General features: G+C 41.2%; 1 protein-coding gene across 2 annotated transcripts in view; it reads left to right on the top strand.

Moving 5' to 3' along the window:
- The window catches only part of lamb2 (laminin, beta 2 (laminin S)), a 45,829-nt gene extending 19,461 nt beyond the window's left edge, over positions 1-26,368 (top strand). Inside the window, exons 5-36 of one of the 2 annotated variants that reach the window (XM_006804059.3) lie at positions 147-220; positions 315-503; positions 1,258-1,321; positions 4,577-4,779; positions 5,631-5,751; positions 5,941-6,129; positions 6,964-7,143; positions 7,239-7,351; positions 9,156-9,235; positions 9,756-9,891; positions 9,978-10,136; positions 10,231-10,358; positions 10,439-10,571; positions 10,642-10,834; positions 11,167-11,310; positions 11,803-12,034; positions 13,164-13,333; positions 13,793-13,828; positions 16,267-16,491; positions 16,594-16,811; positions 16,892-16,988; positions 18,300-18,481; positions 18,581-18,771; positions 20,470-20,654; positions 20,794-21,035; positions 21,224-21,427; positions 21,957-22,101; positions 22,203-22,410; positions 22,497-22,638; positions 23,716-23,892; positions 23,975-24,134; positions 25,103-26,368. In XM_006804059.3, coding sequence (XP_006804122.1) covers positions 147-220; positions 315-503; positions 1,258-1,321; positions 4,577-4,779; positions 5,631-5,751; positions 5,941-6,129; positions 6,964-7,143; positions 7,239-7,351; positions 9,156-9,235; positions 9,756-9,891; positions 9,978-10,136; positions 10,231-10,358; positions 10,439-10,571; positions 10,642-10,834; positions 11,167-11,310; positions 11,803-12,034; positions 13,164-13,333; positions 13,793-13,828; positions 16,267-16,491; positions 16,594-16,811; positions 16,892-16,988; positions 18,300-18,481; positions 18,581-18,771; positions 20,470-20,654; positions 20,794-21,035; positions 21,224-21,427; positions 21,957-22,101; positions 22,203-22,410; positions 22,497-22,638; positions 23,716-23,892; positions 23,975-24,134; positions 25,103-25,239 — 5,057 coding nt within the window. In that variant the 3' untranslated portion in view covers positions 25,240-26,368. The remainder of the gene's footprint in view (positions 1-146; positions 221-314; positions 504-1,257; positions 1,322-4,576; positions 4,780-5,630; positions 5,752-5,940; positions 6,130-6,963; positions 7,144-7,238; positions 7,352-9,155; positions 9,236-9,755; positions 9,892-9,977; positions 10,137-10,230; positions 10,359-10,438; positions 10,572-10,641; positions 10,835-11,166; positions 11,311-11,802; positions 12,035-13,163; positions 13,334-13,792; positions 13,829-16,266; positions 16,492-16,593; positions 16,812-16,891; positions 16,989-18,299; positions 18,482-18,580; positions 18,772-20,469; positions 20,655-20,793; positions 21,036-21,223; positions 21,428-21,956; positions 22,102-22,202; positions 22,411-22,496; positions 22,639-23,715; positions 23,893-23,974; positions 24,135-25,102) is intronic. The other variant, XM_006804060.3, reaches the window with a different exon arrangement.
- Positions 26,369-26,728: the final 360 nt, after the last annotated feature.

Genomic DNA, 26,728 nt, shown 5'->3' with positions numbered 1-26,728 from the left:
TTCTGTGACATCCATCTGTGGGAAATGATCATTTGAATGTAAGCAGTTTATAAATTCTTCATGCAAACCAACTGACGGACATTAGCAGATACAGAATGAGTGAGCCTTATTAACATCTCTGCCATTCCTTGTCTTTGTTCCCACAGGAAAGTCGGATGTCTTTATCCAGCTGGATCTGGAAGCAGAGTTTCATTTTACTCACTTGATTATGACGTTCAAGGTTAGAAAAATATCACAGATCATTATTTTGACCTTCATATTTCCACATGCAGTCAAAATCATATATGAAACAAAAAGGCGTTGTTCTTTTATAGACTTTCCGGCCAGCAGCCATGCTGATTGAGCGTTCAGCAGATTTTGGTCGTAACTGGCAGATCTACCGCTACTTTGCCCATGACTGTGCCGCTGTCTTTCCTGGAGTCTCACAGGGTCCTCTGCGTAACATAAATGACATCATATGTGAGTCACGCTACTCTGATATTGAGCCATCGACAGAGGGAGAGGTGAGCGACTGTTTTGACGCACTAATCCAATTTGAGACAAATGTGAAAATGACCTTGATCTTAAAGCATTTTTTAAATCTTTGTCATTCAGGTGCTTTTTGTAGTCCACACGTAGGACACACTTACAGCCTGGTAGTGTATCAGTTTATAAAATTTCCTAGCAAGTGAAAAATTCCCAGTTTAATCCTGGAGGGAAACACAAATCTTTTTTAAGGTTTGCAACATGCAGGCCATTTGGTGTACAAATTAAATGCTGCTTTGCTGAGCCCTTGCGAATAAGGGAGCAGTTCAAAGTAGCTTTAGGTGTAGAAATTTACTTTCTCGCTGAGAGTCTTCGTGCCTTTTTGCTCTCACTCTCTTACCTTGTCTTGGACTGTAACCAGGGGGAAACAGCCTCGCTCAAAATCTGTCAGTGTGATTCTTTTCTGTGTTAATTATTAAACTTTTAAAAGGAGGTAGGCTGTTTTGTTTGTTTCAGTTTTTTCCTTTTTGACAGAGCAATATCCAGAGTATCTATATTTTGTTCTGCTAATCATTTGAAGGCTGGAAATTAAGTAGCAAGTCCTTTGTCAGTTTGGTCTCCAAAATAACAACACTTCTTTTAACAGATTCTGAGCTTTCAAGTAGCACCTACTGTCCTAAAAAAGGACAACTAACATTTTCTATTTGTTAATTTTGTCATATATGCATATAACATGATGTGGCATAATACACATATGTAACGCATGTGCATAATATTTATTTCCCGGCTTAGGTCATCTACAGAGTGTTGGATCCAGCCATCAGGATTCAGGATCCATATAGCCCGACTATACAGAGTAGGTCCCACACAACAGCCTGCAGCATGCAGCAGTCATCAAAAATGTTAAACAGATAAAACACCTGGTCTATATTGCCTGAATCTTTCTTTTTTGGGGTTTAATATTAAAACATATCAGGCATCATTTACATGTTCGTCTAACAAGTGAAAGGTTGTTGTTCAACTCCAAAACCTTTTATGGGGTTATGTCAGGAAAGGCATGCAGAGCTACCCCTTGTGACAAGGGAGCAGTTGAAAGTAGCTAGCTAAAATTAGCAATGGAAAAGTGCCTCTGAACTTGTTTTTATGTAATGTATTTTATGTAATTTATATGTATTTTTAAGAGATCTCGGACAGAGAGGTTGTCCACAGTTTGCTGTGGACTTTCCTTTGCAGTAACTTCATTAACAACAGGATCAAGGTCTGACAGGAAGCAATGCTCTGTGTTCTCTTTGTGTGTTCTACACAACTGACAGGTCAGATGTTACACATGGATGTCTGATTTGTTGAAATAGCAGCCACTCTCTCAACCAGTCTTGTGTTTCAACCAAAGAAACCTTCAAAACCTTTTCCTTTACTGTCTTAAATTTTCACAGTTTGTCAGAACATGTCCATTCCCCTTCTGCTGCTTCTCTAGTCTGAATGGCCATGTGGTTTCTTCCTCCAATCACCCCAGACTAGAATAGCCTCTGCCCTGGTGACTGGATCCTGAGCCTGGATCCACAGGAGGTTTCTTCCTGTTAAAGGGGAGTTTTTCTTTCCCGCTGTCACCTCTTATGAGCAAGCTGTAAGTGCTTAGGTATTATTGTAGGGACTTTAAAGCACTTTGAGGCGACTGTTTTTGTGATTTGGTCCTATAGAAATAAAGTTTAATCAAATTGACATTGTTGCAGGGATAAACGTGTGTAAAGCTACTCTTACTCTGTATTGTTTTTCAGATAAAAAGTAGCAAACCACACCAGTGTCCTAGATTACACCCACCCTCATTACATCTGCTATTTTGTGCTGCTTTTGGTAGATTGAGTAGGTCATTACCGAAACGACATAGCTGTATCCGTATTCAGAAGTTGGTACATTGTTGGTAGGCCACCCTTCAAAAACATTGGTGAATATCTTAATTTGAAAAACAAGCTTCTGTTACAGTCTTATAATGAAGTACATGATCATGTAAATCAAATATTACTAGAAGACACCCACGACAAATGTGTAAAAAAAATCAAACCAAAACCCCCCTGCCCTTTTCCCCTTCTAGTCATACTCACATTTATCATCATAAATCAAACTCCAGCAGACACAATTAGCTCTTGTTATTCAGCTGTGACCGTCTCTCTGGGGTGTGAAACATGGCCCTGCTGTGTGGAAGACATGGCGAGATGTGAAAAGCAGCTGTTTCTCTCCCACGCAGCCTCCCCGTCCTAACCCTCATATTTAGACTGGCAGGACTTGAGAGCTTTTCCCAGAAACCCTAGCATGATTTCCAGTGCATCAGCAGAGGCTGTCCGGCTCAGTTGTTAAATATGTTAGTGGAGCTGGTCCACATGTAGTACTCTAACCGCCTCACAGCTGAACTGTTTATATTTAATGTCTGCTGCTTGCAAGACAATTGATTATATCCGGTTTAGTTCTTCTTCGGTTGCTGTTTAATTGTGTCTTTGTCTCTTGAGGAAGAACCCCACAGGGCACGTTACTGATTCACATTTACACTAATAATATTACTCACTTAATATTCACCTTTTGTGACCTAAATCCTTCGACCACACTCAGTACACACTCACTGGAATATTATACAGGAAGCTCAGTTGAGAACACAAAATCCTTAACTTTACTTGGTTTTCGGGCACTTGCCATAGCGTTCATGCAGTACTGACGTTCTGCAAAAATGTCTTTAGCATTACTGCAGTGATTTATAGGTCTGTGATATTTAGGAACTTTATATTATTCTTGATTGTGTGCACTGAGTGAAACATTTTCAGTGCTTTTTGTGTAATGTTTGGAATCTGGTCAACCAGCCAGCAGGATTTGTACTGTAAAAAGCTTCATCATTAAGATCAATTTAAAAATCTTTGCATTGTTTTGGAGCCAGAAGGTACGATATTCAGAGTGGAGTATGATGTTTTTAGCCAGTGCTAGAGCAAGCTTGGAATTCAGAGAAACATATTAACTGTTGTGTCAAGATCAGAATAAAAAATACGCTCTGTAAGCCATATCACTTGTCAGATCATTTCAACAAAAATGCTTCGAAATGCATCGAGCGGACAATGGTGGCTCTTTTTTGCCCGGGTGGTTTCTGCTTTGTCGCAGTGAAGGGAAAGGTCCTGTGTTCTAACATGCACTATGCTACATAAACATTAGTTTGTGTGGTGACTGCTATTGGTAAACAGCTGGACTATAACCACAGAGAATGTTCCAGCATGTCGACAGGCTGAAAAGACAGACAAATCCCTCTGGAAAGCAGTGAGCTTCCTTCCCTAGCTCGTGCCAAATAGTTTCAGAAGATTAAGGTACAGGATGAGGGAAGGACTCTCTCAACGCCACATTCCATTACTGTCTGTCATTTTTGGACATGGTGTCAGTTTAAAGCTGACGTTGTGCTGGATACATTCAGTTAGCAGCACCTGTAGTTTCTACTCTTTATAGCAAACAATTAAACAAGTCAAACAGGTGTAGTTCTCAAAGGTGTTTGAACTAAGACGCTAAAAAAATATTGCCAAAAATAAATTCATATATGACTGAAATATTTTTACCGTAGTGTAAGGAAGTACATATAAGGTGTTTGGACTGGCGGCAGCAACAAATGTAACGTCGAGGTACCTCAGAACTATGATGGCTAACTGATCCTTCCACCATCCCAAATCATTAACTTCAGTTAGTGCGTAATGCTTTGCCTCACATTCAGCTCTGTCATGCTCCACTGGCTGACGTCCTCATGCTGCAGCAGTGATCCTTTGGACATTTGTGTTTAATGGGGATGGACAGCTTTTATAAACCCCTTTTTTAAATTACTTTCACTACCCCACTAATGTCATACATTAACTAAAAGAGTTTAGCTATCATCTAGTTTTTTTTCTTCCTACTGTCCTACTGTGTTCACTGATAGGGGATCGTCTGATTGGTGTTTTTTTCTTTCTATTGTCAGGTCTATACCTTTCAGTATAAAGTGCCTTGAGGTGCTTGTGATAAAGTTGAATTTAACTGAATTAAATTATTAGTAAGCTTAAAATATCTGCACCCTGTTCCTCTTCTGCTCATTCCATCTGTGTCTTCTTTCCATCAGACCAGCTAAAGATCACCAACTTGAGAGTGAATTTCACCAAGCTTCACACGCTGGGGGACAACCTGCTGGACCCCAGAGATGAAATCAAAGAGAAATACTACTATGCAATATACGAGCTTGTCGTTCGTGGAAACTGCTTTTGTTATGGCCATGCCTCAGAGTGTGCCCCCATTGATGGCATCGAGGATGATGTAGAAGGAATGGTGAGTGATGAAGTTTTCAAGAAAGAACAGTGACATCAGAAAAATCCAATGCAAACAGAATCTCACATGTTTTTTAACTAAGCAAAAAATATATGTATTTGTACTTTGGTTGGGTAACGTCGGAGGTTTCTTCCTCTTAACAGGGAGTTTTTCCTTCCCACCGTCACCCCCGATGAGTGTTTACTCGTCGTGGTTCATCTGATTGATTATTGTCGGGTCTTTAACTTACATATAAAGTGCCTTGAGTTGACTGTAGTTGTGATTAGGCTCTACATTTTTAGTTTTGCTACTGTAACTGTCCACTTTCTGCTGTGACCCAACAAATTTCCCACGTGTGGGACTAATAAATGGCTGCAGTCTCGAAGCCAGTGACAATGCCCACAACTACTACTTTGTGACATATAAATACTAAGAAGTACTCACAGTTTTTACATATTTGATAAATTAATTTATAAAGTTGTTATTATGTAGAGACGATCATGAATATATGCCCAGAAAGAGATTTTATTAAACAGCTACATAAATATAAAATGAATGCTTATAACCCACAAAGTTAAGGGATGCATTTATTTGGCCAGTTAAAGTGGGAAAAATGAAACATGACTAGGTCTTACTCAACTCCCATTCCAGTCGCCAAACGTGCCATTAAACATTTGCTTGGTAAAGGTCTAATGGTGAAACATTCAACCCAGTACCATGGCATAGGGTGTAAGCGTGCTTGACTGTGTGCACAGACTACAGTACAGAATACAGAGCAGTGTCTTTGATTAGCACATTACAGCCTGATTTTTCTCATCATTTCAGTGTTCTTCTTTAAGCCCCCATTCCCTTACTTCTTATCTCATGCTAAGGTTCACGGCAGGTGTGTCTGTAACCATAACACTAAGGGTTTGAACTGTGAGCAGTGCGACGACTTTTACAACGACCACCCCTGGAGGCCAGCTGAAGGACGCAACACCAATGCCTGCAAGAGTGAGTACGGATGAATGAGCTGGTTACATTCAACATTGTAACTGTTGTAGGTTTATGAGAATAGAAAGTGAAATAGCTCACACACTGGTATATCTGTTAAAAAGAAGGAATAAAAGTAAAGGACTAATAATCTATAATAATCTATAAGGAAGGACTCATTAACATGAAATAAACCTGTTTTTTCTTCAGAGTGTAACTGTAACAGCCACTCGACAGCCTGTCACTTTGACATGGCGGTGTATTTGGCTACGGGAAATGTCAGCGGAGGAGTGTGTGATGACTGTCAGCACAACACCATGGGACACCACTGTGAGATATGCAAACCTTTCTACTACAAAGACCCTGTCAAGGATATAAGAGACCCAAGAGTTTGCATACGTGAGTCTGATAAAAAAAAGGAATGCTTCTTTGAAATATTCACATTTGCTGTGTTGTGCAGGATTTACCGCCTGCTTGCACAGCTCTTTGGCTACGCGGGGAGAGAGATTGTGGGAATTCAGGCACAAACTTGTGTGCAGTCCTCCAAAAGCCAGCATGATCATAGTGGTACTGTGTAGGTATGACTACGAATGAGAACAGAGGCTGATTTTACCATGAAGAAGAAGAAATGGTTCTTTGTGGTGTATTTTCTTTTACAAAAGCATTCTTTGTATAACATTGACTCTTCCCTCATTGGCAGGAACAGGTCTAAGGACACAAGCCTGAAACGTTCTGTGTAGCTTTTGGATACAGCTAACATAGCAGCGTGCCTAGACCTTTACCTTTGGCGTTATTTAAACACAAACAATGGAAACAGGGCCAAGTGGCTAGCCTGGATTTGGATATACCATAACTGTGATCAGCCTATCAGCTTTCAGCTGCAGTTTCGAGGGGTTAAAAGTGCTCTGTGTGTAGTGCTGTATTTGTCCACACAAAAGTTCTTTTAAAAGTCTATAATCAATGCATGTGCACTACAGGCTTCACGTTTCCGCCTCTGGTTAAGACGAGTTTGATGAAGTTAAAATTAAGTTAAATAGTTTAGTAATTATTCTGTCAATGTGAGAGCTGATGCTTCTTGTTGGAGGATATATTTACAGTGTTATAGAAACCTCTGCATGGACCTGTACTGGGCCATGTAGTATTTTATGAAAATCGCTGGATTCACAGCAGAAACCACACAAACTAGACTAAGTGTAGATTTTCATCATTTAATGCTGCACGTTTTTCCCGCAGCGTGTGACTGTGACCCAGACGGTTCACAGAATGGGGGGACGTGCGACAGCCACACGGACCCGTCTCTCGGCATGGTGGCAGGTCAGTGCCGGTGCAAGACTAATGTGGAGGGGCCGCGCTGTGACAGGTGTAAGACAGGCTTCTTTGGTCTGAGCACAGACAACCCTCACGGCTGCCAACGTAAGTATATCCTCTCTTAGCAGTCACACAAGTTCTGAATAGTCTCTTTCTACTACTCATTACTATCTCCACCCTATGCCCCCACCTACATCCAGCTTGTCAGTGTGACCCCAGAGGAACAGTGTCAGGTAGCTCCCAGTGTGACCCAGTCAGCGGAGATTGCTTCTGCAAGCGTCTTGTCACTGGACGCAGCTGTGACCAGTGTCTGGTACGATGTCACAAACGCACTTAATGTTTTAGACTTGTCTTAAATGTCTTCATTTTTCATTTTATGTACTCCCTCTTTGTCTCTTTCCCCATAAACAGCAGTAACCCATAGAAGGTTGTGATTAACCACGGCAGACCCGGTGACATGTCAATGCTCTTCAGCATGCTTTATTTCACAGTTGTTGTTAAACACACAGCCGCAGCTCTCCCACTACCAGCCGCACACATCACCAACAACAACCACCACAGTGCCATATTTAAGATGGCGGGGCGTCCGCCTTCCCTGCACGACACCGCAGGCCACGCCCCGCCACAAAGGTGTTTTCCAGACTAAAGCCAGTCAGTCATTCTTGGGCTTTATGTCTAGATCTGGCTGAAAAGTGATAGCCAGAAATTCATATTCACCCACTGAGCAAATTTCCATTGATTACAGGTTTAATATCCTAGTGGTCAAGCTGGTAACCAAATAAATCAATTTAGGTTAACTTTGGATCAGAAGTAAAAGTTTGGAAGACATCTGAAGAACACCCAGCTCTTTAAAAAGTGTAAACAAACTAAAGTTCAAGCAACATTTGGTTGTGAAATTGATGTGACCTAAATGTCTGCCTTAGGTGTACAGATTCATATTCCAAGAGAGCGATTTTTAAAAAACAATTATTTTTTTAAAAATAAAACAAAACACTTAATATATATATGTAACAAAAAATCATTTATACCATCCAAATGGGGCATAAACTTGCCGGGTGAGGCCATGTCATGCTGGTGTGCCAGAGTGGTGAAGTGGTAAGCAATGCTTTAATATAGTTGTAACATAGTAACATCTTGCTGCCCTTTTGCCTTCATTTGATAGTTAGAGTCATTAGAGGTGAGACAGAGAACAGGGGAATTACCTGCAGCAAAGGTCCTGAAAGGTAACTTGGCAGCTGAGAGCGTTCACAGCCGTGCAGTGTTCCCTCTCAACAGCTCAGACCTCCTTAGTTTGCTTCTTTCCTTTAAACCACTCCTCCCCCTTTTTACATGCTGTATTTCACATCACAGTTAATACAGTTTAATTACAACAGCATCAAATTAAGTTTGACATTTCCTCACACCCTCTCTGGCCAGAAGGTGATCAGCTTCCTGTTATAATTCGTTCTCTTGTCAAAACCCCCTACTCAGCCAGGAATAGTGTAGGCAGGAATGTGTGCTCCTGCCTGGGTCATGCGTCTAAATTTAGCCCAGGGATTTGTGGCTTGTCCGGTTGGTGTGGGTTACAGCAGGCCCTAAATGGTCAGGTCTGGACCTGGTCCACAAGTGGATCCTGTTGTTTTACAAGCCTGCTTTTAGGAGCATTAATGTTCAGTGGAAAACTATTTTTAAGCACCCTGTCACTGCTTTGAAACTTTAATTATATATTATTATATATTATAAATTATCAGGGTGAATGCACATTCATCCATATTCTTCTGTGTCACCGCAGAGGGATGGATGTGAGGCTGGAACCAGAGCACACAATAAGCAATAACCAACTTTTTATGTAACTCTAATGGAGAAACCACAAAGTATCAGTTTAGCAGGCAAAACATAAAAGTAAAAAGTGCTGACTGCAAAAACATGTAGCACACTGTCAATTTAGCTTTTTCTGAGCGAGAAGACAGTGTGACAAAGTAAAGTTAAACCATCGGGGCAGTAGTGGTGCCCCACAGCTTGTTTTATTGGACTACAGAGCTGGATACAGTAGTGTGTATGGTAGTAGTGTTTTGCATGGTTACTCTGCTCGTCTGTATCAGTCAACCTGCCCTCTGTCTGTCCTCGTGTGTTTCTAGCCAGAACACTGGGCACTGAGCCATGACCTGAACGGCTGCAGAGACTGCGAGTGTGACATTGGAGGAGCACTGGACAACCAGTGAGTGCAGCTCTGAGTCGAGTCAACAGTTAGAGTCTGTTACAGCTTAGAGGACCTTTTAAAACCATTCTTAGATGGATGTCTGCTCAAAATACTAGCTGGTGTACTCAGCAGGATAAAGGCAAAAGGAAAAATGTAATCTTTTTATCCAAGCTGATCCATGCTGATCCAGCTTTGAAGTTCTGTGAGTCAACTTTAACTGCAGGAAAAATCAATAGTGCTTTATTTTCTGAACTAGGGCCACTGAATACTTATTTTGCAGCTCTGTTTGATATGTTTGGTACACACAATCATCTTAGCCAAAGCGTAACCACATCTGCAGTTTCAGCATAATGACTTGTAATAAATCTTGTCATCCAACTCATCAGGACAAAGTTAATGAATAGCATCATAAATAGTAATTAAACCTTCCCATCACATCCCAAACAATAGCAAAGTACTACTATGCATCACAGATCTTCTGGTATGGGTGCAGTTATGTTATGGCAGTGATTTGACAAGATGTATGTGTTATTCATAGCTGCTCCATAGAGAGCGGTCAGTGCCGCTGCCGCAGTCACATAACAGGGCGCCAGTGTACACAGGTGGAGTCTGGATATTTCTTTATGGCTCTGGATCACCTTCTTTATGAGGCTGAGAGCGCCACAATGGGACGGGTGAGTGAGGCCGTCACACATTGGTAGTCAGGCTCTTTAGTGAGAAGAAATCTCTACAAGCATGTCGTCCGTGTTTATGTTCTCAGGGCTGTGTGGTGGACATCAGGGAGCATCAGCCTGGCCGACCTGCCATGTGGACAGGTCTTGGGTTTTCCCGGGTACCTGAAGGTGGAACACTGGAGTTCCGTATTGGCGACATTCCCTACTCCATGGAATATGATTTGCTCATCCGCTATGAGGCGCAGGTATATGTGACTGTTCGTGTACCGTGTCATGTGTCATCAGAAAATGAAAGGAGTCCGCAAATACATGCTTACCATGCACAATGTTTCTATGCAGATGCCCCAGGACTGGGAGGAGGTGCAGGTAACGGTGATCCGTCCAGGGCCGATTCCTACCAGCAGCCCTTGTGGAAACACCATCCCCGACGATGACAGGCTCATTGTCTCTCTGCCTGCTACAGCAAGGTCTGTGACTCACACATTTGCACACAGATTTGTGTCAGTACTGGTGTACGGTAACTGTGCGCTGCCTGCGTTCTCCTCAGGTTTGTGGTGCCTCTTCAGCCTTTGTGTCTGGAGAGAGACGTGACTTACACCCTCCGCTTGGACTTCAGACGCTATCAGGATGCCAACAGTATCCTCAATGGAGCAGCCAACGCCGTCCTTCTTGTGGACTCTGTGAGACGCATTTCAGCTGTCTAAAATAAGAGGCGTTTTCTTGCCTTTTTAACAAATCCTTCTTCTCCAGATCGCATTGATGCCACGGCACTCCGCCATGGAGATGTTCAATGCAGGAGATCCAGCCTCCAACATCAGGAGGCAGACCTATGAGCGGTATCACTGTCACGACGGGGCAAAGAGTGTGACGCGCCCACTGATGAGTGACACCTGTGCCAAGCTGATAAGCAGCATGTCCGCTATCATAAATGATGGAGCTCTGCGTGAGTTACAAATAAAGCTTATCTGTTTGTATGACTTTATGATTATACGTTTATATTCCTGGAGCCTGCATGATCTCAGACAACATCAGTGAAATTAACACTGTTTATGACACCAGTATTAATCGCTTTTTGCCTTTATTGTCCTCCTTAAAGTTAAATGCAACTCTCAGAAACGCCTTAAATCACTTATTATTTATCTTATCATTTTCGAGATGCGCTCCAGACTGGTGACTTTAGCTTCACTTCTTTCCTCTTTTTCTCTCATTGTGATCGTTGTTTATAATACATGTTTGGATCCGGTGGTTTGATGCTGGTGCTTCTCTGTCCTCCAGCTTGTAATTGTGACCCTCAGGGGTCCATCAGCTCTCTGTGTGATGTCCGGGGAGGCCAGTGTCGCTGCAGACCCAATGTGATTGGTCGACGTTGTGACCAGTGTGCTCCAGGAATGTATGGCTTTGGGCCCTCAGGCTGCACAGGTGAGAAGTGCAGATCCAGCTCAGGCCTTTCTCATTTTTCCTGCAGGTCCATTCCATATTTTTTCCCAGCTGCTAGTGTTTAAACATTTCCTCAGTAAGTTTAAACATTAGTGGCAATGAGAAGTTAAACATTAGTAGGGATGGAAAAGCAAAGCATTATGAGATAGCCTGACTCTTTACAAACTAAAGTGTCATACAAGTCAAGAGCTACTGAAGCACTCTTTAGTGGAACCTGTTGTCAACTCACACCAGCAACATTACAGGTGTTGAGTAGTGAGCTTGAATTGTGTAGTTGTACATTTACAGTTCTTTTAATGAGTTGTGTACAATGCATCTGGCGCCCTCTACTGCCTGTCAGTGCAACTTTGCTATGCCCTTTTTTTTATTTCTACGTTCAACTCTTTCTCCCACCTCCTTTTCCCATCATGTCCTTCTAAAACCCTCTCATCCTTTTTAATTTCCTCTTGTAATCTCTGTCTGTTCTCTGTCAAGCCTGCGGTTGCAGTTTGGACGGCTCCGTGACCCGACTTTGTGACAAGTTTACCGGTCAGTGTCAGTGCCGTCCGGGAGCATTCGGTCAGCGCTGTGACAGATGCCAGTCGGGTTACTGGGGCTTCCCGAGCTGCCGACCCTGCCAGTGTAACGGGCATGCAGACCAGTGCGACCAGAGGACCGGCGCCTGCATCAGCTGCAGAGATAATACTGGAGGGGACAAGTGTGAGAGGTGATGATACAGCACTAGTTTGCTTGGAATCTTGTGGATGAGATCATCAACGATGATTTTATTCAAAAGTTTAAACAAAAAAAGAAAAAGTTTTCAAAATATAGGGTTAGAGTTATGACTCTGCGCTAGTGCTGGAGTTGTCACCAATGATGCCTTAAACATTTAGGGATAGGTTTAAATACAAAATATTGATTTTCTTTTACTTTGATTCCATCTTAAATGAATAATCCAAAGATATACAGATTAAATTTAAGTCAGAATCTGAATCAGAATGCTTTATTGATCCCTAGGGGAAATTATGTAAAGTGGCATCTGGCCACGCAAGAAACCAGAGAATATGAAAGGAAACACTACAAACAGCTTCAGACACAAAAGAAAGCTAACGGTTCACACATCAGAGCAAAAAGCACTTTGATGACGTACTTTGTAAGGCATTACTGCAAACAGTGGCTTTGAGTAAAACTGTGTTGTTTCACAGTGGTTAGCACCCGTGCCGCACTGCAATCGGTCAGACGGGTAAGATGGCGCTGGCAAGGCTGGCAGCCTTAACCCAATTTCCCTCGGGATGAATAAAGTATTATCAATCAATCAATAATCCTGGGTTCAATCCACCTTTCTTGTGGACTTGTGTTGTGTGGGTACTCCAGTCTCCTCACGCATGTTAAGGAAACACACTAGATTAACTGGTGATTTTACCTTGGCTGTAGTTGTAAATGCGAGGGTGGATATCTGTGTCTCTGCGTTCGCCATGTGACAGATTGACAGCCTGTCCAGGATGTATCCCACCACTTTGAACACTCCTTATTGTAGCTGGCATTCAAATACTCACCGGGCATCCCAGTCAGCTCAAAACTGACTGTTTACATTTGCAGTGCATTTTAGCAACACCTCCTCATCAGCACAGCCAGTGATGACTGTACCAGGAAATATGTGCTAAGCTAACAGTATCAGCATTGCAGAAAAAAACCCCTAAAGAAAGTGAACATTTGGAGCTTTTAGCTCACAGAGGTTATTGTACATGTGCTATATATTCACTATTTGAAACTTTAGCCACATCTAAATTCAATATACACTGCTGTAACAGAAGCACACCTGTTCACCTGAGTCACCCAGCTTGTCATTTCTGTAGGTGCGCCAATGGTTACTATGGCAATCCAATTTTGGGCACAGCATCCGGCGGTCAGTGTCGTCCGTGCCCCTGCCCAGATGGTCCCAACAGCGGACGCCACTTTGCCGCGTCTTGTTATCAGGACAGTCGAAACAGACAAATCATCTGCAACTGCAACCAAGGATACACAGGTAAACCTGAGTCAGTGCACTCTCCTACTGTCTCTGTACCTTAACTTCTGTTTGTTCCTCATCCTCAGCACGTGACACTGACTGGTGAGACCAGATGTGTGTGTGCTAGCTTTAGTCGCACACAGTTTAAATCAGATACTACTTATCTGATATATATTCAGCTGTAAGTTGTGTCACTTAAAGATGACCATGAAATATTAGTATTTTATGTCACTTGTGCTTCATCAGCATTGTTTTTGTAGCTGATTTTGGATTTTGTAGCATATCCTGTGATTTGAATAACCTCAATGACTGATATTAATCTGAAACAGTGCTTACAGTCTACAAGCTACAGTGATAACACAAGTTAAGACAGGGCAGAGGCTGTAACTGAAACGAGGTAAGGATGATTCTTTGACAGCGGCTTCTGGTGAATGGTAACCTTTATCATTTCCTTCCTCCCCTGTATTACTGGCGCAGGGATTGTTAAACGCTCCGGGGCGAACATTTTTAAGCGTGAGTAATGATGGTTGACCCTGCTCCCTTCCCCTCCCTGTCCACCAACCCTCACTTTCCGCTCCACCATTCCTACCCATGCATGGCTTCAGCACCCCTCCCATCAGTGGTGCTGTGCCACAGTGCACTCCTGAGTGAGACCTGGCTCAAAGAATGCCAAATCCTTTTCTGTGACTGTCTGTGATTTTTGTGCGCCTGAAATTAGAAGTTTAAACAGCATTAGAAGTGTAGAAATAGCATTTGAACCACATCTGTAAAAATGCACCTAATATAAGGGCCTGACCCAGATTCATTGTTTTTGAGCAGTTCTTACAAAAATATACCTTTTGAAGTGCAAAGGAAGCGTAATGTGGGCGTGAGTCTGGGTCAGTTTTATGTTTTGGGCAGGTTTCATCTGTTTCTGTGAATTAATGATGTTGAGAAGTGTTAGCAATTGTGGCAATATGACCATACAATCAAGATAAACACATTTATTTGTATTTTATTTACTTCTTAGATAAAGCATAATGGAGCACTGCAGGCCCTAAAAATGCAGATTATTTCTTTATAACCACAGCTCCCACTTTCTGCTCCACACTGTTTTTTCTTCCCTTTGACCCCCTCTCTCCTTCATTCTTGTCTTCCATCCAACTTTGCTGTCGTCTAATCCTCTCTGTACTTCAGTGTCTGTGCTGCCAGTGCAGCCTGACTTTACCTCTCCCCCTCATTCTTTCTTTCTCTAAGTTTCTTCTGTGCTCCAGTTCCTGCTTGGCTCAGGTATGCCGAGTATTTTGGCTTTGATGTCCAACTTTTAAGGGACAGATAATAATCTATGAAGACACTGATGACTGACTGTCAAAGCTGTGCGTAGCAGTAGTTGATGACATAATACAGTATATTACAGATTAGGACAGAATTATTAGGCCACCTATCAAAATTTTATTTTTTACATTGTTTCCCAAGTTCTGTTAAAACAGAGAAAGGAATTTCCAAATATCCTAGTTTTATTTTAGATGCTTATGCTAAAATAAGCATCTAAAATATGCTTATTTTGCACACAGACAAAATTATAAAAAAAACTACCATGGCCAAAATTATCAGCACCCCGTGATGTTAATAGTGGATTTTGCATCCTTTCTTGCTGAACAGCCTGCAGTTGTTTGTTGTGGTTTTCAACAAGTCTAAAAAACGTCACCAGCCCCATTCTTCTTTGGCGAGTCTCTCAAGCTTCTATATACAGTGGTCCTCTGGGACGGACCTTGGTCTTCAGTCTTGATGGTCTTTACCTCACAGATTTTCAGTGGGATTACAGTCAGGGCTTTGTGCAGGTCAGTCATTAATGTTCACCTTGGACGTCTGGAGGTAGTTCTACACCAGGAGTGATGTATGTTTTGGGTCTTTGTGGTGTTGGAAGAGAAATCGACGACCCAGACCTAGTTTACCTGCAAACAGCTTGATTCAGGATGAGGACCCAAACGCAGGACTCAAAGATGGGAATTTAACTGAAAACAACAGTTTCATTGCTGGAAATAATTCTTCACAAATATAAAAAACAAAACCAAAAGCAAGGAACTCGAAATATGAACTCAAACCAAAACACTAAGAAACTGGGAAACAAACGGACAGAGACGAACACAGGGCTTAAATACACAAGCAGGACAACGAGAGGATGGGGGAACAGGTGGGAACACAGCTGGGACAAACGAGACATTCATAAAGACGCAGACTAGACACTGAGACGTGGAAACATGACAGACTCGGGAACAGAGGAAACATGGAGCACAGAGACAAAAGTAACTAGACATGGAATATAGGGACGACGTAGTGACAGAGAACCAAGACAAGCATACAACACACGACAGACAAACAAGGAAAACAAGAATACAGAACAAACCTTCACTAGGGACATGAGACCAGGAACACAGCAGAGGCACAGAAACAGAACAGAAAACCTTAGCAGATGAAGGCATGATGCTAAAATCACTGAACGTAAATATTATAAGCCATTATGTTTGTGATCACAGGTGTAGTATGATGCCACATAATGGAGAAGAATGTGGGGACAAAGATGCTTCACTAATGAAACTGGTTAACAAAACCCTTTTGAGTGATGGCAAGTAACAGAACTGCTACATAACAGACTGCTTTAGTAAAATATTGGATTTATGTAATCATTTCCTTGCTTTAAAAAATGGGTTGAGCCAAGTGTTAGACTAACAGGTTTCTTTTAGTAGAAAGGACTTGAGAATCTGTTCATAATGAGGGGCCGTATAACTTTTTAAACCAAGATAGTCTACTGATTCTAACACTGGAATTTCATACTTTCCTGCTTCTTCTTGGATCATTCATCCTAAAATCACGGCACAAAATGGAAAGTTTAAAACTATTTTTGCCATCATATCTTCTTCCTCTCTGCTCTGGCCATAAATGACAATTTCTTCTTCTTTTTCCCAACCTAGGTGCCCGATGTGAGGAATGTGCCCCAGGTTATTACGGTAACCCCTCGCAGCCAGGAGGGCGCTGCCAGCCGTGCCAGTGTAACAACAACATAGACATGTCAGACGTGAACGCCTGTGACAGTCAGACCGGAGAGTGTAACAAGTGCCTTTACAACACTGAAGGTCCCAACTGTGGCATCTGCAAGAGCGGCTATTTCGGGGATGCTTCCCGACGAAACTGCAGGAGTGAGAATCACTTTCACTGTGAAAAGAAAAAGCTCTGTGTTGCACGTTAGCGATACTTCAGAAATCGAAAGAAATCTTATTTTGCCTTTTTTTCCCCTTCAGAGTGCACATGTAACTTCCTGGGTACTGAACACAGCCAGTGTATTGAGCGCGAGGACTGCGTGTGCCAGCGGGCCACAGGCCAGTGCCAGTGTCTGCAAAATGTCGTAGGTCTGGCGTGCGACCACTGCGCCCCCAACCACTGGAACCTGGCCAGTGGGAGGGGCTGTGAACCATGCAGCTGTGATCCTAACAACTCTGTTACCTCTGCGTGTAATGAGGTAGGGAATACTTTGTGTTTTTTAGTGGGAATGCTTTCACTATACAGAGCTTGTGTGACATATTTCTTTTTGTCGTGCAGTTCTCTGGTCAGTGTCAGTGCCGTGATGGCTTTGGAGGGAAGACATGCACAGACTGTCAGGAGAACTTCTGGGGAGACCCCAGGACACAGTGCAGAGGTGTGAGACACAAGAACATGAGAAAACAGTGTTAAAGAGACCAAATGATTTAAAGAGATGAACTCTTGCTGCTCATGCTTTGAGATTGTTTGCACTCAAGAAAGTATTCTTACAGAATGATAAACACATGCACATAGTGCTGTTAGTTACAATGAGTTTCAAAATAAATGTATTCCATAACTGGACAACAGTCACTCAGGTTAGTCAGTCAGGTCTCAACAAAAGGAGACTATTTATCCACCTGCACTATTTTCAATGGGCACACTAGCTTTTGTTTTGGGACCTCTGTGCTCTTCCAAATGCACACTTGGAAAATAGCAGCAGGACCCAAGCACAGAACGCTGTCTGAGAATGTAAACGTTATGATTTAGAGACCCTCTTAAGTATTGTTGTATCCTCTAGGCACTGCTGTACCCTTGACAGGGGTTACTCAGTTGCATCCTTGTGATTTGTAGCCTACAGAAAGCAACCTTGAACTTTTTATAACAATTTTGTACCATAAAGTAATATTACAAACATTGACATTATAAAGAAAATGTGATAGTAGAGATTTGTGACTGAGCTTGTTTTTGGTGTGTGGGTGGATTTTGGCAGTAAGCGCTTTGTTATTGTGGAAATTTTGAGGGGCTATATGCAATATTGTACACGAGTACATTTGCATTGTTTTAAGCTAATATGCAGTTATGTATAAAATAACGTACACCTTCTCTGAATTCAAATTTCAGCTGAAAGATTTTTATGTATTGGTTATGTATGTTTTGGGAGTTTGGTGGTCGGCAGCATCCAGCTGTGTGCTACCACAAGGAGGAATGACATCACTAATCTGTGAGAAGTAATTTTTTTTCATGCCCATCAACCAGGGAAGGGTTATAACACCATTTCCAAACAATTTGAAGTTCATCATCCTACAGAGAGAAACTTGTTCACAAGCAGAAAACAGTGAAGAAAGCTATCATTCTTCCCAGCATGGACATTCCAACAAATTCAGCCCAAGGCCAGACTGTACAATTCTCAGACAGACTACAAAAAACCTAAGAGCTTTGTCTTAGACTCTAGAAGTCTGACTTTGTGTTTTAAATGTTAAAGTTCATGACAGTACAACTGGAAAAAGACTAATTAAGTATGGCTTGTTTGGAAGGGCTGCCAAGAGAAAGCTTCTTGTGTCTTTAAGAAAGTAGAGAAAGAAAATAAGAGCTTCTCGTGTGCCGTGTTCAGCCAGCATCAGGTGAAGACTCACAGAAGCTAATATGGTGCTGCTAGACTAGCTCCAGTTGTTCTCTACTAACTATCCTCTCATTTTTTCCCCTATAGCATGTGACTGTGACTGGCGTGGGATTGAGACCTCTCAGTGCAACCGAGTGACAGGCCACTGCGTTTGTCAGCAGGGAGTGTCGGGTGTCCGCTGTGACCAGTGTGCCAGAGGCTTTTCTGGCCAGTTCCCCAACTGCCAGCCCTGTCACCAGTGTTTTGGGGACTGGGATCGCATTGTGCAGGTTCAGCTTTAATGCAGGGGAGGATGGATCTAATCCTTGAATCATTGATTGATTAGGTGTCAACCCCAATCTTTTGTTTCTCCTTCTTTTCATTACCAGGACTTGGGAACGCGGACAAAGGTTCTTGCAGAGCGTGCCCATGAGATTCAGACCACTGGGCTTATTGGACCCTATGAGAAAGCCTTTAAAGACCTGGAGGAGAAGCTGGCACAAGCTCAGGACATTGTCACTGCACGCAATGCCACTGCTGCAGCTGTCACTACCCTAATGGAGCTTATTGAAGATCTTAGGTAAAGCAGATTCATCTGCAGTTATTTTATCGCTTAACTTAGCTAATAGTTTCAGCATAAACCCTCATCTTCCTTATCATGCTCAGTTCCAGCTCCATAGTTTTATTCTTTGACTCGACTTTCATAGCTTTGCATGCCACACAGTCCAGAGTGCCTTAGTCCATCCTGTGTCTGAGTTAAATATTTCTGGCTCCTTTCACCTTATTATTATTCTGACTGGTAGCAACCTGTAAACAGAAGGTTTGGCAAAGTGGTGGGCGGAGCCTCTCACAAAATAGAGTTGTGTGCCTGAGATGACCATATTAGGAACATCTGCTCTCACATGCAGGACCAGCAGTAGAAATAAAAAAAAAACCTTTTGATCAAGGACTTTTTATCATATCTTTTGCCAGATCAAATAGCAAAATCAAACATCATTAACATATTTACTCAGGAGAAGAGATGGCAATCATGGGACGTCTTGAACAGCCATACAGTGTATATTTTAGAACAAGTCTAAAAAGTTTATTCCACAATCTATGTCGCTATAGAGATAACCAAAGCATGTCCATTAGTGTGGCTGGGGCCCCTCTGCAGTCATATTTAGGATCCAGTTCTAAATGAATTTTTGATAACTTGTCCTTAGACCAATGAAGATGATGTGCGCCTTTAAACTGTGCTGCAGAATGTCTAAGGCACACTGTACAAGTTTAAATCCTCCTTATACTTTTTTTCCCATTTGGGTCCAGAGTCAGTTTCCCATTTCAAGATCATCTCTTCCCCTTTTTACAACAGCGCTATTTTGTAAGTTATGGTCTTTATAGATTTTTAATCACCATTTGATGGCTCAAGAGTACGTGGCAGGGATCATTTTCTGTGAAAGAAAGGATATGCTGTGAAACACCGCTTGGTTAGATGCTGGCAACACCAACCCTTTATGTGAACATCCGGGGTAAATGGGATTAATTTAGCAAAATTAATAACCAGCTTCATCTGACTGTTTATCCTGATCCCCAGTGTTAGAGTAAGTGAATAAAGATAATGATAAGATCCACTGTTGAACTTGCCCTGATCAGTTGAAGTGTATTGAGAGAAGTATACATCCTACTCATTTGTTTGTCTCATGTGAAGCAGGCATGTGGTTGGCTGGAAATGGACTACAGATGTGTTAGATTGATTAGACAGTGAAAGCAGACAGACACGGGGACATGAGCGGGGAGACAGAAAGGATAACAAAGCATGGAGACTAAACAGACTACAACAGGAGACGCTGATGACAAGAAACAGAGATGAGACTAGGAACAGACTGGACACGAAAGGGAACTAACGTAACAAAACAAGAACCTTGAACTAGAAATAACAAACTCAGGTGCGCTAGAGAATACTAAACTCAACATTAACTAATATAAAACTTGAATGTAAACATTTCATAAATCCAAAGGAATGAGTAAGAGTTGAAGACCCAGGACCGTGACATTCTTTTGATTTGATTTGAAATCTTATCAACATATATTACATTTTCAAGCCAAACATATTTTATATACAAATCCTACAGTGATTTTAGTCAGGTATCAAAGGCTTCATCATTTACAGAAGGGGTAAAGATGTTTTGTTTTTGTTTTTTTACTGATGCAGCAAACCAGGGAAGAAAAAACAACTTTCAGAAACTGAGATTTGTCTGTGGATACAGATGTTACAGATGTTTGTCTATCTCACCAGAGCACAGATTGGTGAGACCACTGATACCTTAAACAGTCTTGAGGGAGAATTAACCATCGTGCAGGACAGCAACTCAGAGGCAAGCAAGGAGCTGAGTGCTCTGGAAAGAGAGGCCAAAGAGCTTAACCTCACTTCAGAGCAGCTACACCACCAGCTGGATATCCTTAAAAACTCCAACTTCTTAGGTGAGAAAACTGTGTTGATTTAAATTTCTGTCTAATAAAATGTAAGAATTTTTTTTTTTGCATAATTCCCTCATCTACCTCCCATTTTTCACTCCAATCAGAAATAACATCAGCATCTCATCTAATATGTTTCTTAAAGGGGCGTATGACAGCATCCTTAGCTCCTACAACAGGTCTCGCGATGCAGAGAGGCGGGCTAATGAATCAACCACCACCAAACCCAGTACAGTCAGCCAGTCTGCAGACACACGCCGCCGCACTGAACGCCTCATTGCTGCAAAGAAAGACGACTTCAACCGTAAAAATGCTGCAAACAAGCGTGCTCTGGGAGAGCTCAACACCAAAACACAGGGCTTGGACATGAAGAAGCTCAACGAGAAGGTTTGTTTTATTCTTTATTGTTCTTGTTTAGCTGTCTGCACTCATATAGTTTCATATTTACTCATATTTATTTTGTAGGTGACATAAATTGAGGCTCTATCCACTGTGAATTAGAGGAATACCTGAGTCCTGCACATATATTTGCAATATCCATACCAGTGAAATTACATTTGCATTCATACCAACAGGTTTGTGGTGCCCCAGGTGATGCCCCCTGTGCAGAAAGCCCCTGTGGGGGTGCCGGTTGCCGTGATGATGAGGGGAAGCGTCATTGTGGAGGCCTGAACTGTAACGGTGCTGTGGCAGTAGCTGACAGTTCCCTGGAGAGAGCCAGACATGCAGAGAGGGAGCTGAACAAAGCTATGAAGGAAGTGGAGGGACTCTTTACTAAGGTATGAGAGTATATGCAGATCTATAGATGAGATGGGTATGTGTGTGTGTGTGTGTGTGTGTGTGTGTGTGTGTGTGTGTGTGTGTGTGTGTGTGTGTGTGTGTGTGAGAGAGAGAGAGAGAGAGAGAAACGGGTTTTCACAGGACTCTGGATTCCTGCAAAAAACGAATTACTTCTAGCAGTATCTGGAGGTATAGGCTTTATTTGTAATTGAATGACTATCACTCTGACACATCAATGTGGAAGAGTTTTTAACCACCCTTCTCTGTCAAAAGGCTTGCATTCCTATCCCCAAATATTAACATTAAGAGCTTGGGTCAGTTCTGTGTTTGACCAGTTAGCTCAGTAGGTTGAGAAACAGACAGAAGTGTGAGGAGCTTGCAGAAGGTGATTTCTATAGTGAGACACTTCGCTTGATTTTTAGAGAATTGAGGTTACTCTAGTAACCAAACATTTTGATTGCACCCACAGTAATAAGTGCAGTTGTAAATCTCCCTATCAAAGATATAAACATTTGTGTCTTTATCCAGGTGGCAGAGGCTAAAACACAGGCAGAGGAGGCTAAGGGTAAAGCCAAGGCAGCTCTGGATAAAGCCGCCACTACCAAGAACAAAGTGGAGCGTTCCAACAATGACCTGAGAGACCTCATCAAACAGATCAGGGACTTTCTCACACGTAATCTTCAAAAGATTTATTTATTGATCACTGAAACCTTGTTGAATATTGATGTTACCTGATAATCTAGCCTCCTAATAATCCTGATATATCTCTCTCAGAGGAAGGCGCAGACCCAGACAGTATTGAGGCAGTGGCAAACCGTGTGTTGGAGCTCTCCATTCCTGCTTCACCCATTCAAATCAAGCATCTCGCTGATGAAATCAAGGAGCGGGTCCACAGCCTTTCAAATGTGGATGCCATCCTGCAGCAGACGCAGGATGATGTCCGCAAGGCCGAACAACTGCTGCTGGATGCCAAAAGGGCGAGGTAGTTAGATTTAAAACTGTATTATAATGTATCGGTATAGAATTATTTGTGCTACTTTCAGTCATTAATGCTTCATTGTTGTAAAGGCATCATGCTGAGGGGGTGAAGACGACAGCAGAGACAGTGGAACAGGCCTTGGTGGATGCTAAGAATGCCCAGACTTCAGCAGAGAAAGCCATAACAAAAGCCAGAGCTGACATCGGGGAGACTAAAAAACGGCTGACAGAGGTTAGCAAAAATTCATAACACTTAATGTATATTGTGGGCTTTGCCTGTATACAAAAGATGGATGTAGTCGCTGTGACATCACTCATTGGTTTTGGATTCCTAGTTATAAAGTTTCAGTGTTAGTATTTTGACCAACATCATGTTAGTTTTTTAGAGCTCAAAATTGCTGTATATGGATGAAAGGGGTTGAGTGCTAAATTATCAGCTAATTAGCAAGCTTCTTTAGCTAGCTGCATACATAATCTGTATGGATATAATGCACACACTGGTATACTGGTCTCATTTGCTAAATGTTATTCTTACTGAATCCAACATGATGTTAATTTGTATAATGATGCTCAACATTACTGACAAAAAAGATGATAAAACAGCGTCGCTTTGGGATGAGCCTACTGTGTGACAAGTCCCTACTGTAAGAGCAGAGCCATGGCCTTGGTTTCACTGACATTTCAAAGCACAAATATGGTGATGATGAAAACTGCAAATGCCTTTGTGTACTTATATGTACAGTTATCCTAAAGCACTTTCATTCTAGTGGTCAGTAGAACACAAAAACCTCATGTTTAGTGCCCAAATAAAAACAAAAAAGAAAGTTTGAAAATTTTGCAGACTTTGTCCCAAAGAAAAGTTTTAAAGGTTTTCTTCTGTAAAGGTCATATTTCTACTATTTTGTTTTTTGTTGCAGAATCTCTCTGGTCAGTGGCTATGAGCCACAGTAGAGCTTAACTGAACAACAGGTTATTTCTTTAAGCATTTTACATAAAAAAATATATAGTTTAGGAAGTTAAGAGTTGTTTCTGTTGGACAGCTTCCTTTTGCAGCAGGCAAAAACAAAAAAAGCAAACTAGATTTTAATGACCCTAATTATAAAAGATAAATATACATATCACAGTGTTTTGTTTATAGCATGTTTCTGCTGCCCCCTAGTGGTTATAAAATACATAACCATAGATTAAAAGAGTTTTTTTGTTTGGCTTTTTTTTCATTCGTGAAATTGGGATAATGACAGTTATCCCAGTTAGATAATGTTAATTTCAATTCAGAAGGAACTTTACTTCTTTTACCCACTCTACGCAGATTGAGTCAGAAACATCCGATGGTGAGATGAACCTTAATGATGCCGTGGCCCGCCTCAACACACTGCGACGTGAGATCAATGCCTTGAAGACCAAACGTGCCAGCAACAGCATGGCAGCTGCCCGAGCTGAAGAGACAGCTACCATGGCACGAGACAAGGCAAATGAAGCCAAGCAGGTGTGTGTTTGTGTTTGTGTGTGCTTCATAACAACCAGACATGGCTGTTATAAAAGAAGATGTCTTCTGTCTTTCTGCGCAGATTCTGGATGGCCAGTTGACAGATAAATACAATGAGGTACAGCAGCGGGTTGACACTAAAGCCAAGGCTGTGCAGGATGCCAAGAAAAGGGCAGAGAGACTCAGGGATGAAGCCAAGGAACTTCTGAAAGATGCCCAGAAAAAGCTACAGAGGCTTGCAGGTACTTATTAATGTCTGTGAGTGTCTGGAGGACAAAAGCAGATAGTTGCAAAGAAACAGTTGACGCAATACATTTATCAAATTTGGTCTAAATTATGTCAATCTTGACCTGTAGGCAACATGTGTACATTTTTAAAATGTGTGATGACTGACAACACTCTAAGAATACAAGTCTTTAAACGACATACAACGAAATGATCAGTTATGAAAAGAATAACGTGGACAAAAGGCAAATAAACCTTACCAAACAGAAGACGTTAGTACTTGTGTAAATATATACACTATATTTGATATAAACATGACTTTTCAAAGACTAACATACCTGCTAAACATACTCACATACTCAGATCAAATCAGCAGAGAACTTTTATTAAGCTGACAACTTTTGCTCCACAATTGTTAACTGAATTTAGAACATTCATTGAAGCAAAAAAAAAAAAATTGTTATTAATTAAATTAAATATGGTGTGATTAATTTTGATAAAATTAACATTTTAAATGTCACACTGTTCCTTCCAGGCTAAATTCTGTGTCGATCATAACATTCCCATTATGATTGACACATTCATTCATAACATTTCTCTTTCTTTCAGCTTAAAAATCTATGTAAAATACTTGAGTTGTGGCCTTTTTGGTTGCAAAGCATTAAAATACAAATCTAAAATACATCTAAGAGCATCAGTAGATTTCGTGGCAACAGAATAGATATTTAGCTTTATTTGGCTGTCATTCCTTATCATGTGAATACTAAATGAAGAACATGTATATGACTGAAAACATTTGGGTCCTACAATTGGTCCCTGAGGAACTCCAAATGTTAATTCACAGTGTTTTAAAAACAGTCTAAAATTGAGACTGAGAACATTTTTCCAGATACTCCAGATTAGATATTTTGTGTGTTTAAAAGCCAAGACCCGATCAGCTAATGTCTCACTGTGTAACCATTCCTGAAATGTCTGGATTCTGCAGAGTTGGAAAAAAACTATGAGGAAAACCAGAAGAAACTGGAGGGGAAGGCTCGTCAGCTAGACGGTTTGGAGGACAAGATGAAAAGCATCCTCCATGACATCAACAAACAGATCCAGATCTACAACACATGTCAGTAACTCACCACTCAAAGTCAAAAAGAAAGAAGTCCGCCATCTTCTCCGTCTGCCACTTCCTTCAGATAGAGTTACACGTCAAAACAATAAACGCAACAAAAAATAAAGTCACTCCAGAAGTGAATGTGCATTTTTGTCTCCAAATGTTCCTGTTTTGTCAGTATTTGCAATGGTTGCTATCATATTGACGTAAATAAAGGTTGTCTGATGTCATGTTTTATTTCTGATTCAAATTCGAGCACAATATATTTGCATTTATTACTGCAAATAAGATCACATGTATATGTTAAAATGTGTGATTTCAATTATAAAAACAATGTAAGTTATATATTTTAAATCATTTTAAATTATAATGTTTTCCCTTTATTTACCATGTGATGGTGTAACTGTAGTTAGGTGGTCCAGGCCTTAACCATTAACCATTGTCTTCTGTTATTGAATGTGGATGAAGTTGCAATCAGCGGTCACATTTTTCTCTTAAGTATTATTTTGCTTTTTAAATTAGAACAAAATCCTCAGAGGAAGGAGCAAACAGAGCCGTGTAGTTGTAATAATATCCTTTATTTTATATAGATATATATATATCTATATAAAATTGTCCAATGAAGCACAGATGAAGTGTGAGTCAGGAATCCAGTTACCGTGTTTGTCTTCAAGCAAAATAACAGGGAAACTAATCATAAACATTTATATGTGGAAAAATAATGAACTGTTTGTCTCTGCTGCCTGGAGTAGGAGGGTGGCTGTATACTGAATGTTAAGAATTGCAACCAAATGCCAAACCGGTGCTGCACAGATTTTGAATGTTTATCACACATACTGTGATGGAGCTTGGACTTATTGTTTATTGAAGTGACATAGTAATAAGCGATGTGTAGTACACTGTTTAATTGTGCCTTACATTGCCAGTATCATACATTCTTTTACTATTTGCATGCCAATTTGCTTTTTGTTTTTTTTCTAGGTGTAACAGATGATTTTGGTACACCTAGAAGCTGCAGCCAAATGATTGATAACTGCTTAACAAAATGAAAATACCAAAAGTAACCTTTGTAAAGTTTTAAAGTGTAAAGTTTGATGAATGAATAACTTTTTAAAAAAAATCTGTGTAGATGTTTGTTTGTTTGTTTTTTCATTACATTTATCACAAAGCAGAATGATTTGAAGTTTCCACGTTTTCTAACCGTGCTGTCTTGTGGCTCCATGTGCATGGGGTTTGCAGTGGTGCAAGATGTCCCATTTCTATTTTTGTGTCTGTGTCCTTGATGTGCCCTTTTGACAGAATCTGCTGCACTGCAAGTTTTACAGCTGTCTGTTGGCCAGGTTTGCCACTAAGTGTTGGCAGATCTCAAAAGAAAGCAAAAGACTTGAGGTTGATCTGAAATATCTACCTTATGCCATTTGTAGTTGCTTGGATTTGAAGTTTTTGTAAATGAGCCAAAATTGTAATGAGGTTTGGAAGTTATGGGTTTGTTTCTTGGTGCGCTTTAAA

The sequence above is a fragment of the Neolamprologus brichardi genome, chromosome 20, assembly GCF_056152115.1.
Source record: "Neolamprologus brichardi isolate AB-2024 chromosome 20, ASM5615211v1, whole genome shotgun sequence".
Lineage (NCBI taxonomy): Eukaryota > Metazoa > Chordata > Actinopteri > Cichliformes > Cichlidae > Neolamprologus > Neolamprologus brichardi.
The sequence above is the reverse complement of the archived record's forward strand: the minus strand, read 5'-3'. Positions and strand labels throughout refer to the sequence as shown.